The sequence below is a fragment of the Pan troglodytes genome, chromosome 3 (genome assembly GCF_028858775.2).
Source record: "Pan troglodytes isolate AG18354 chromosome 3, NHGRI_mPanTro3-v2.0_pri, whole genome shotgun sequence".
In the NCBI taxonomy this organism is placed as follows: domain Eukaryota; kingdom Metazoa; phylum Chordata; class Mammalia; order Primates; family Hominidae; genus Pan; species Pan troglodytes.
The window spans coordinates 159897486-159910398 of record NC_072401.2 but is presented as its reverse complement, the minus strand read 5'-3'; the positions used below and the strand labels follow the sequence as shown (position 1 = coordinate 159910398).

General features: G+C 35.8%; 1 protein-coding gene across 3 annotated transcripts in view; it reads left to right on the top strand.

Moving 5' to 3' along the window:
* Positions 1 to 12270, top strand: part of GASK1B (golgi associated kinase 1B) — a 57880-nt gene extending 45610 nt beyond the window's left edge. For all 3 annotated transcript variants that reach the window (XM_063809965.1, XM_063809963.1, XM_001142375.7), the window contains 2 exons: positions 5861 to 6087; positions 9254 to 12270. In XM_063809965.1, the coding sequence (XP_063666035.1) occupies positions 5861 to 6087; positions 9254 to 9461 (435 nt within the window). In that variant the 3' untranslated portion in view covers positions 9462 to 12270. The remainder of the gene's footprint in view (positions 1 to 5860; positions 6088 to 9253) is intronic.
* Positions 12271 to 12913: the final 643 nt, after the last annotated feature.

Sequence of the window (12913 nt, the reverse complement as noted above, 5' to 3'; positions counted from 1 at the left end):
GTGAAATACTATGGTGAATGTTATATTCCACCAATTACATGTCTTATTGCATATTTATACTTTCTCTCTGATATGCATTCTTCTTTCTAAAGATGCAGTTTTTAAATGCTAAAAACAAATCATTTGAAAAGAGATGGTGAGGATCTTAAGATGCTGACTTACCAAACCAGAAACACACACACCTACATACACACTTGTGATTATACCCTCACTTAGACCCTTAAAGAGGTGGAAAACAGAGGTGGAAAAACAGAAGTTTATCTAATTTAACTAACAGATTTGAATGAGAATAACATTTGGATGATGGGAATTTCCTACCTATGTTAGAAAGAACATCCTCATTTTACCCTGTTTTTTGCTGTCAAGCACATTCTGCCTGTGTTTCCTTTAGTTGTCATTCTTTTACTGTTTTCACCTGATGCTCTACCCCTTTGCCTTCAACCTTTCTTCCAGCTCTGCATGAGAAAATAAAAACGAAACTTGCAGACACATAAAAAATTGTTAGCTTTTTTTTTTATAGGCACAGTGCATTTTCTGGGGGTCCTGCTATGTTGCCCAGGCTCGATTTGAACTCCTGGGCTCAAGCAATTCTCCTGTCTCAGCCTCTTGAGTAGCTGGGACTGTAGGTGCACATAACTGCACCTAGCTAACAATACTCTTCTTCACCTTTCTACCTGACTACCTGCCCTAATGTTCCCCTTACTCTCAGTAATGTGGTCTCCTATTGCGCTACTCACAGTATGATCCAAGGACCCATGCCACTTTATACCAGTTCATGATGAGATAATGCAGTTACAAGTAAGCATTTAGAAACTTTGATAATAATTTGATAGAATAATTTTGTCTGCTGAATCTAACAAGATGTTTATCTGGTATTTTCCATTTCAAAAACTTTATTTCTCTGATGATTAATCATTTTTTTAAACAAAACAATAGTCTACATAGAGAAGCACTGGCCAAATACACTTATTGTATCTCTAAAGATGCCTTTGGATTTCTTACCTCCATGCCTTTGCCTGGTTTTTAGCTACCACTGCCTGGCTCTTAAAATGTAACTGTAATGTCATCTCCTTCATGAGTTTTTCTCTGAAATCCTATGGAAGTTCTTTGTATTTCTGATGAAACCTTTATAACTAATATTTTAAATTCAGTATCATTTAACGTTCTACACAAATGCGCCTCCTTTTTGCAGTATCGTTTTGGAGACTACCCCCGAGAGATACAATCAGGATGGATAAGAGCATGGACTTTAAAGCTGTAGATACCTGGACTGGAATCCTGAGTTGTGTCATTTAAGAGTTGAGAGGCCTTGGGGAGGTCAACTAGCCCTTTTTTGCCTCAGTTTCCTCATTTATCAAATAAGACTATTGGTATCACCTATGTCTTAAGGTTACTATGAGGATTAAATGAAATAATACATGTGAAGCATTAAGTATACAGTTCCTGGCACATACTAAACACTCAATATAAAACTGCTATTAATATTTTTATTATTAATATTAGCAGCATTTTATATATATAAATAAAATAAAAATATAGTACTTTTTTTTTTTTTGAGACGGAGTCTCACCCTGTCGCCCACGCTGGAGTGCAATGGGGCGATCTCGGCTCACTGCAACCTCCACTTCCCAGGTTCAAGTGATTCTCCTGCCTCAGCCTCCTGAGTAGCTGGGATTACAGGCGTGTGCCACCACGCCCGGTATCTTTAGTAGAGATGGGGTTTCACCATGTTGACCAGGCTGGTCTCAAACTCCTGACCTTGTGACCCACCCACCTCAGCTTTCCAAAGTGCTGGGATTACAGGCATGAGCCAGCATGCTTGGCCAAAATATAGTACTTTTTATTGCCTTCATCCAAGCATTGCCTGAAATTAGTGATTTAATCATACTGTTTTGAGGAAAAAGAAGATGTGAAGAAACTGACACAATTTCTTGATAGGCCCATTTTTGAAGACATAGCTGGTGTGGGTAGTGTGCATAGGGATGGAACATCTTTAGGTTTCTGCAGATTTCTAATGGGTTTTGGTGAACTAGGACAGTGCTGCAGAGGCACCCTTGTGTAGGTGCTGCAAGCATAAGCTGAATCACTCATGAGATGCTTTTTTCCTACATGCAAAACTAACACTACCAAAGGAAAATGGAATTTAAAAAAACTTTAGAAGAAGGAAATATATCTAAAAATATCCCACCACCACCACCAAAAAATTTGGCTGGAACACCTGGGTTTTTCTGAGTACAATTTTAGTTAGGTAAACATTGAAAAGATGTATTTTCCTAAGAAAGGAAAGACTCATTTTATGGAAAATGGTGATTGGCAGTATTTTAAGATGCAGAAGATTAGTTTTGGAAAAGATATTCCTGTTTTAAAGAATAAGATGTGAATTTGAACAAGCAGCAATAATGAGGACTAACATTCATTATTGCTTAGCTGACAGAATGTATCCCCAAATAGCCTTCTTGTAGGATAATTACCTACGCAGACACGTAGATGTACACTACAGTGCTTAATCATGCAGTAGTTAAGTGAATGTTTTAAGTGTGCACTAAACAAGTATATTAAAACCATATTATGGATTCATAGCTATGTAGGATATGCTTTATTAGGCTTTAAAAATTAGATAAGCTGTCTTAAAAGTAAGCATAAATATGCTCAATAGAAAACTAAATTAACTGCCTAACAAAATGGCACTGAATTTAAGGGAGTAGATTATATTTTTGTGGTCAAGTTATTTTTGGTATATTCAATATGAATTCAAAAGGAAGCCTATAAACAAAATTCTGAGAAGAGCTAGAGAACATGAATTAAGAGGTACGTAAGCCCTTGCTAGACAAGGGCAATAATACAAAGACGTAATTTACTATAGTTGGAGCATAAGGAAAACAAAGTAAAACCTAGATTATTTGAGACCTTACAGCTGATTTTACATCTGCAGGTGTACACACAGTGTTTGTGCACGTGCACACACACACACACACATATGCCCATCAAGTACATATATAGATCTGAAAAAAATTAGTGGCAACATTTTCTATAAGAGAAGTTGGGCTGAATGCACACACCTGTTTTCAGTAATAATGTCTCTTAGATCTGAATGGCACAACAGTCTGTCAGGGAGGTGGTGAAATCATCACAGACTGTTGAGTGATTCAAAATTAGATCAGACGAAGTACTTTAAAAGTACACTGTAGCAAACAATCTAATGTTGGTAAGGCAATAAAAAGATGACCTAAATCAATCTTTTCAACCTTTAACTTTTAATGCTTTTGTGTAGTTTAAAAATAGAAAAATATAATGTTTACAGAAGTACTGAAAGGGCCTTATCTCTAAAGAGCTTATTATTTAACATAAATATATGATATTCATGGTTTTGTTATAGAAACAGTACAAATGTAGTTATGTATCTTAGTCCTTTCCCCACTACTAAGAAGTCCACAATGATGGAAGTACTAAGGGTTTGAAGAAGCATTTAAGAAATGTTTGGTAGCATTTTCTTTACGGGTTATATTCAAAACACGTATGTCCAATATAATAGACTTTGATATTTAGTCAAAATTAAATAAGATTTAAGTTTTTTTTATTTTTAATGTTAATGTAACTAGATAAAACAATGATGATAAAATGGTACACAGATTCTCTGAGAATCATTAGTTAATGTGTATTTAAAAAAAGGGGTGATTGAGTGGGAAGCAGCTTATAGAAAAGTTAGTTTTCATGTTCTTTCTGACCTTAACTTAAATAATTGGCAATCAGATGCAGTCTCTTTTATATCATTTGATTTCTCTTATACTCAAAGTCAGTGAAGGTACTGCGTAAAATGACTGAAATTGAGAAGAAAGGGCTCAATAAAGTTCTCTAAAAGTTTCTAATTTGTGCTTTTTTCATTTCATGTGCTATTCTAACCTACAGTGATTTGCTTGGGGCACTCTTGCTCACCTTTGGGAAACCTTCTTATTCTCATGTCAATCAAATGCACATTAACAAGCAGTGGTAACTTACTGTTCCCTGGAGTCAGTCTATGTGACTTTTTGGATAAACTATGGGTTAGACTTATGGTCCCATGGGTCAGTGGCTTGGAACCAATCTTGACAGAACCCTCCTTTTCTGTGACTGTTTCTAGGCCAGCAGTGTACCCTTTGACTGGTGCAAATGCTTGGTCGCTCGCTTGCCACACATGTGACCAGCTTTACATAAACTTCATAGAAAATTGGCTTATGCTAACTTCTCTTACAATCCTTGATCTCAAGCATGCTATTTGATACAAAGTCCATTTACATACAGAAAACAGAGAAGAAAGTCCTTTGTCCAGTTCTTGAAGCTTGTTCTGGTAGCAAAGGAAAACTAAATAACCATTTCAATTTTCCATTGGAAGTGGTAATGGTGGAGAGGTGCTGACCATGGGTAACATTTGCCTTGGTGCCTAGCTCACTGATAGGATGTAGAAGATGTTCAATAACTGTTTGTTGGATAAATGAATAAATGATCATTCCAAAGTAGGCTAAATTTTGGCACTGCTTTTCGGCATCCCTTTCTAAGCAGCTGGTCTCCTAGACAGCTCCATGGGAGCTGCAGAAACACAGGAGGATGAGAAAAAGATGGGAATTTAATACCAAAAGAATAAAAGTGGCAGTGTCTGTCTAGCCATCTTTTGACTAGTTAGCCTAAAACCATTCAATATGACGTACTGGGGGAAAAAATCGTGGAATTTTGGAGACAAACAAATCCATGTCTAAATCCTGACTTTGCTACTTACTTACTAATATTCTACCCAGGGCAGGTTACTTAATGTCTCTGAGGCTGAATTTTTCTTCATTTAAAATGGATAAATTACTCTTTGTCTTAGAAGCTTGTTTTGAGATAAATAACTTTGGATGGTATGTAGGTGTGTTTCAACAAGAGTAACAGTAGTTTTCATTTTTTGAGTGTTTTATAGATGCTTGGGACAGGGACAGAGGGTGTACACATATTTTCATCAATCTTTCTACCAGGTGTTCAAGGTAAAGAGTATCATTCCTGTTACTCAGGTGTTTACATTGAGAGTCGGTGATGGAAAGGAATCTACACAAGGTTGCAGAGCTCAGAAGTGTGAAAGCAGAGATTTGACTTAAATTTGTCTGATTCCTTTGCCCAGGCTTTATTTTACCTGATTCATAAATATTATTTCTTTCCTTACCCAAAGGAAATGGAATTAAACAGTTCTTCTTTTTCTAATTAATCTGGTTACCCTCTTCTATAGGGTGGTATCCTTAAGTCCCATAATAAACTTCAGTAGGCCCATTTTGTTCATATGTTTAGAATCTAGCTGTGGCCTCCATTTAGATAGTGCTTTTAGGTTTTATGATTGGGTCTCACATCTTTTCAATAGATTTCTTCTATGTGATTTCAAGTTAGCTTACTGTAATACTGAAGTCCAGATAGGCTAGGGGATGCAATAAACTTTTTGTGGCAATGAAGTAACTCCAATTTCCCATAAGCCACCTGAGGGAGAAAACAAGACAGAGCCTTCCAGACACATTGAAGTACAATGGTGTTTCTTCTGCTGTGCGTGGAGTCAGAGATTGTGCTGGCCATGTGTCTGTATGTGATGTCAGTGGGAACTTTGAATATTTAGGGTGGAGATGCCTAACTTGGATAATCTGACTTTGGATCTATTAGCAGAAGCTGGAAATGCTTCTAACTATGACTGAGTCAGAAGGATATGAACCTTGGACTTGTTCTGACAGTTGCCTTTAATTAAATGAGCCTGGCCCTCTTAGATTCTGGCAAGTCAGCTATTCAGAAAGCACTGGTCTTTGAAAATCTTGTAACTTTCCCAAGTTTTGTTTTCACTCAGTATCTTGGATTTTGTGTTTTCCATTTACAGATTTATAATCGCTTAGATACAAATTGCTGTGGATTCAGACCTCGCAAGGAAGATGCCTGTGTACAGAATGGATTGAGGCCAAAATGTGATGACCAAGGTTCCGCGGCTCTAGCACACATTATCCAGCGAAAGCATGACCCAAGGCATTTGGTTTTTATAGACAACAAGGGTTTCTTTGACAGGAGTGAAGATAACTTAAACTTCAAATTGTTAGAAGGCATCAAAGAGTAAGTTTTATAGTAACATCTGCAGGACATCACATTTATGTTAGATAAGTAGCAAGGTTCTGAGAAAACTCACATCTTACATCATTTTAACCCTTGAAAATAATTGTGAATGTGGAATCTGGGAATGGAGACCCAAGAAAGGAAACAAACCCAAGAAGAACAGAAACAGAGTGCAGCCATAGCGCCTCTGTCAACAATCAATACCGCCTACAAAGCGCATGCTACATTTCAGATTCATGATGTTGCTTGGTTCTCATTGTGAAAATCCGTGTGGGTTTTGTTGGAAGAATGCAGGGACCTCTGGCATAGGATCTGGCAGAGCAGGGATAAGCAGGTGGCAGAGGCTCCATTATTAGGCATAAGATAGGACATGGGAAGAACTAATAGATGTGCAAATATTGACATGGCAGAATGTCTAAATTCATAATGAACTCAAGTGACTTTTATGAATGCAGTGGAAAATGACAGCCAATCTGGTAAGTAAGGCATAGTCTCAAAGGAAAGCTGGCTGTAGCATTCAGCAGGAGGATTTTTCAGCATTTTGAAATCCTTCAAGGAGACAAAGATTGAGGGGAAAAGTATCTAACACCTGAAAGAGAGGGCTTACGGATGCTAGTTAGGGAAGAATTATTTATTTACTTAGGGTTGACCAAGAATTCAGGGAAGATCTCAAAGATCTGGGGACATCCGACAAGACTCAGAAAGAATGCTGAGTGGAGAGGGAACCAAAGAAGGAGTTCTGCAATGCAGAAGTTAAAACACAGTGGTTGCTCATGGCACACTTGATCATACATCTATTGGAAATAAAGGAAATTAGACATTTAGTAATGGCAAGAACCCAGCTATAAAGTGTGAGCTGTTCAACCCCAGCAGTGGAAATTGTGGCTGGATTTCAAGCTCCACTGCCTAGTGGGCAGAGCCACTCTCCATACTTCCCATCTTAGTCAGAAATCAGATTGACTAAGAGACTGCGGTAGGGTGGAGACCTAAAAATAGAGGGTTCTTTGGTAAAATAGGTAACCAGCTGTGTGAAGCTAGGTGACTGCTGGAAATCTCATGAGCAAGTCTAAAATTGAGGTTAGAACCCAAGTCTTCCAAATCCAAGTCCAGTATTTTTTTTTTCTGTAATAACTGTGGTGCTATTTCTGTAGTAACTGTGGTGTGCTCTGTTACCATTACTCTTGTTAATAGTATTCTGGAGCATATTTCAATCATTCTTCCTAAACACTATTACTTACATGGTGTGGATTTTATGTACTTTAGCATTAAGAGCAGTACTGTTCCTGTGAGAGTTTTATGAGACACGATTTTATAAGTTTTTGCCGGGTCCTGCCCTGTTGACACTTGTTTCTCACATCTCTTTGTGGATTGAAGGCAGGTTATGTGGCAGGTTCTCTCTTTTAAGCTAAGGAAATTTTATGTATCGGAAAATTTACTTTCCTAAGACATCACTTACTAAGGTAATATCACAGGGTCTTCTTGAATCCCTAAATTCCCTCTTAGAATTAGGAGTGCCTGAAGAATACAGTCCATCCATTTCATACATTCATGTAAATGTGAATATCTTTATTTCTTCTTTCAAAGAAGATTTACATTTAAATGCATTATGAGGAGTAATGGGTTTGAAGTTAAATCTTCTTTGAAAATATAATTCACACATTGAAAAGCAAAAATGAAGGCTTTTCTAACCCCCAATTTATGCATTGAATATTCCTACTATTATATCAATGTAGTGCAGAGACAGGTAATATTTTTGCTTTCCTTTATGAAAAGGATTAGCCACTAAGGAGATCTAATCGTTTTAACAATTTCATCTCATACCTTCTGCCACAGCTAAATTAGTTGAAGGGCTATAGAATTGACAATTCATGGATTATTAACACTTCATAAAGCAAAAATGCTACTTAATACTAGAGCCCCTAAAGTTGAGACCCTAAACTATACAGTAATGTCTTCAGGGAACTCAGAGCATCTTATAAACATTCTTTCATTCCGCACTTCCTCACACGCATTAAGCCTGTCCGGCGCCGTGGCCTTTGTTCTTTCTGCAGCATCAGAACTGCTGGAGCACCTGATCCTTGGCTTTCGGGCACCCTCTGTGCCATCTCCATTGTGCTCCATTGAAATTTGGAAGAGGTGCTTAGAAGGCCTGAAATTTCTGGCAAAGTGTACTCTTTAAGCAAGTATATATGTTCTTACTATAGTTTTTGAGGTATAACTGAGTTTATTAGAAATGTACTCTTAAAACAATATTTTTACTGTGCTTTTATCAGCATTTTAGTGAAAGTTGAGAAATGTCAAATTGGGGATTTAGCAAAATATTACTTATGTTTTTGATCTAGAAATTTTGCTAAGTCCTTCAGATAATGTATATGCTGGACTCCTGGCTTTCTAAACGAAGAAAAGCAAGCACAATGCATTCTTTTAAGGTAACTCAGCAAAGACCCCTCTAAATTGGTCTTAGGTTTTCCAGAGAGACTTTCATTGTGGAACTAAAACTTTTCTCTGAAACTTGAGTTTTGCTGAATTTATTTGAAAACATCTTAATACTCTAGTTAAATAAAATGATCCTAAATCCTCAGAGCTCCAGGAGTATAATATGACTCACAGACAATTCTTTCTTTAATTTGATGTTTTTCAATGAATCTTATCTCATTTTAGTACACACATTTTTTATTATTTCACATAAATTCAGTTGTGTAACTTCTATTCAGGCAGAATACTTTATTGAAGTTGTCATTATCAATTTGTCTCTCATATTTTCTTGCATAAAATCCCACCTTGACACACCTGAGGATACTGTTCTACTTGACAGATTAAAGGGGTTTCCACAGGTGAAATGAGCCTAAGACTAAGAAAAGTATTTCTGCCAGTCTAATAGAATCCTTTCCAATTCCATGCCTTTGTTTGAGTGTACGGAATGACCTTAAGTAAGAAGTCTGTCATGTTCTGAATGGTGTAGAATATTCAGTTCACTGGAAACACTTTCTTTTAGTATATTATTATTAAGAGAAGTGTCATCTTGGCGGTAACAAAAATGTTTTGGTTCTCAAAGATACCATTTGTTAGTGTGATTTATGACAGATTAATGAAAGGCAGGACAGTTGGGTAAGGAGTACTATTCCCAAGCAATTACTAAGATTGAAATATCATTTTATCTTTTCAGGTTTCCAGCTTCTGCAGTTTCTGTTTTGAAGAGCCAGCACTTACGGCAGAAACTTCTTCAGTCTCTGTTTCTTGATAAAGTGTATTGGGAAAGTCAAGGAGGTAGACAAGGAATTGAAAAGCTTATCGATGTAATAGAACGCAGAGCCAAAATTCTTATCACCTATATCAATGCACACGGGGTCAAAGTATTACCTATGAATGAATGACGAAAGAATCTTCTGGCTAGGGTGTTAGATATATTTATGCATTTTTGGTTTTGTTTTTAAATCAAGCACATCAACCTCAAGCCCGTTTAGCAATGAGGCAGTGTAGATGAATACGTAAAATAAATGACTTTAACCAAGTAGCTATAATGGGACTTAGCACTGTATGCATACTTAAAAAGGTTTTGAAAAACAAACTACTTGAGAAATATTTGTTTATATTTTTCTCTAACATCATGCTATGTGTCAGTCTGAACATCTGACAAAAGAAATTTCAGTTATTATTCTAGCTAAGTTTTGAAAACATTTGTCATGCTGTTTAATAGAAAAGTGCAAACCAGAGATACTGACTCCATTAATAAACCATATTTTGTGCCATTTTGACTGTTCTGACCAAATACTGATGGGAACAATTCTTGACGTTTTTCTGTTGCTGATTGTTAACATAGAGCAGTCTCTACACTACCCTGAGGCAACTCTACATTGGAACACTGAGGCCCACAGCCTGCAAGAGCATCAGAGCTGACCATACATTTAAAGAGAAATGCTGGTTTATTTGCAAAATCACCAGTATGTTTTCTATTGTGTCTATAAAAAATCAGCCATTTAAGTACAAGAATCATATTTTCCATTCCTTTTTAGAAATTTATTTTGTTGTCCCTATGGAAATCATTCACATCTGGCAATTTATATGTTAAAGAGTTTTACTCTCTCTATTTTGGTCCAATTTGTATCTAGTGGCTGAGAAATTAAATAATTCTAAAGTATGAAGTTATCTATCTGAAAATGGACTTACAGAGTATCATTTTAAAATGGATGTCTCTTTAAAAATTTTGTTACTTTTACCAACAATGTGATATAATTTATGTATATTTTATTAGTAATAGTGAATTCCTTAAAATTTGTTCTATGTAATTATATTTAATTTGATTTAATGGTTACTGCCCAGATATTGAGAATTGGTCCAAATATTGAGTGTGTTTCAATATATTATTTGGCTTATTTCAACATGAGTAATATGAGCAAAATAAGTTAAAACCTGCGTCTGATCAATTTTCCTCATGACTAGAACTAAAACAGTAAATTTGGACAATATTAAGCCTCAAATAATCACCTCCAAACTCCTTCTAACACTTTTTAAATCAGATTGGAAGACATGGACAAATCAGGTTCATGTGTTGCATCTTTATGTCCTTTGCCAATATCCAAGATCATCACATATGGTAGATATTCACATGGAGTTTCAAATTCAGAATAGATTACCATTACCCTCCTGCCCTTACACATCCTACTCCTTATTTAAAAGTTCTATTTGTGACTTTTTCATTTCCTGAAAGTTTAAAAATACAATTTGAGAATGCTTATAATACATTCTCTCCTGTCTTTTCACGGTTACGTCTGTTATTGCTAAAATACACCACATTTTCTTTGTTCTGGTCAAGGGTAACTCAATATCTGTGTGAAAGAGAACTACTAACAACATTACGATAGAGGCTAGATTTGAAAAAAAAAATCTATAGATCTAATTGATACAATTGTAGAACAAAATGTCAAAATAATGTTTTAAGTATAAGAGAAGGTGGACCAAGGAGAGAGAGATCATTTGAAAATCTAATTGTAGCTTTTCTAGGCTCACATTCAGGTACTACTTTTAGCACCCTTATGGGCTGTGCTCGCCCCCTGGACAGTTGAGCTTTGGATTATCTTCCTCTTCAATTTTCCCTCTATTGACCCGAGTGTCTCCCTCTGCTTCTACAGATTTATAGTACTCCTTGGCTCTTTTGAGTCTCCACTTTTACTCACTGTCTCTGGGATTTTTAAGATCCTTTTCTTCTCTTATAAATCATCCTCTTAATGAAAATTAGCCTAACAAAAGTTTGGAGACTGGAATCCTACTTTGAGCCACTGACTTGAAATAACTCTTTTGGCAAGTTGCCTGACATCCTGTCTTACCAAGGTGGCATATTTGCATTTTTACTGCTTAAAACATTTTTTTTTAACCATCTTTATCCAAATTTATCATATTGATGATAGGACTAACAGGCTTTTTAGAAGCTGGCTTTAACTTTGAGTCTCAAGCTACAATGCTGTTGGGCAGCCTGGTCTTCCCATGTGAGGGTTTAAATTTGTTTATTTGCCTCCAGTTATTCCAAAATGCTTATTAAATGAAAGGCCCAGGAACATGTTTATTTTAGTCACCTTTGCTTTTTAACAATTTTGTTTTGTAATCAATGAGTAATTCATGATGAATTATTTTTGACTAATGGATAGCCGAAGGCCAGGCTTTTAATTCTAATAGGTAATGTTCTTCTTTTGTCTTATTGAAACAATGAGAATACTCTGTGCATTTCAAATGCACTCCGATTATGCTGTGGTTTTATTCACATAAGCACAATATGTGTTTTATTTATAACTTCATAACAAACATAATATAATAATTTACCTTAGCAGACATGCAAAAGCTTATTCTTGTGTGACTTACTTTCTTTAAGCTAATAATATAAAAATAAATATGTATCTTAAAAATCTATAATAAAACATTAGAAATTAAAGATTTGCAGATGAGTTCATTTGCTTTTGTAGATGTGTTTTCAGAGCTAGGTACAGAGGAATGTTTGCTACCTTTAGTGGTGAAAAAAGAAAGAGAGTCAAGAATTTTGTTGGATTGTGTTTGTGTGTGCATATATTTGATATCATCATTATATTTGTAATCTTTGGACTTGTAATCATAGCCTGTTTATTCTACTGTGCCATTAAATATACTTTACCTTATACATAATGAATAAAATACCTAGATGTAGGTTTATTTACACACTGTCTTATGAAATTCTTATGTTTATGTCAGCACAGAACAAGCACACATTTAGAGCATTCATCTGAAAATTATATGGAAATTGAACATGGGTCAAATAAAGATGATAAAGACCTTTTATAAAAAATTAAGTATCATAAACAAAAATCAAGAACTTTCATTCATGAAATATAACTAGAATTGACTTGTCAGATAAAGATGATAAAAATTGACACTTGGGACTACTAGAGGGGGACAAGTGTTGAAAAATTAACTCTTGGGTATTATGCTCAGCACCTAGGTGATGGGATCATTCATATCCCAAACCTCAGCATCACGCAGTATGCCCAGGTAACAACCCTGCACATTTACCCCCTGAATCTAAAATAAATGTTGAAAAGGAAGAAAAAAAAGAAAGAATTGACTTGTCAGAAAAATTATATGAAACGTGGAAATAGCCAGAAGAGAGTTTTGTGTGTTTTTTTCAGTGCAATCCTGGGCTTAATTTTCTATTACATGGGCTACTTAACAATGCAGGAGGGGAGAGACTTGTAGAATTTTGTTCCATAGAGATGCAAATAATTTCCTTCTGGTGGAAGAGATAACCTTAATGATTGGGCATTAACCAGTTTTAAATCTAGTCCAACAATCTTATCCTAATATT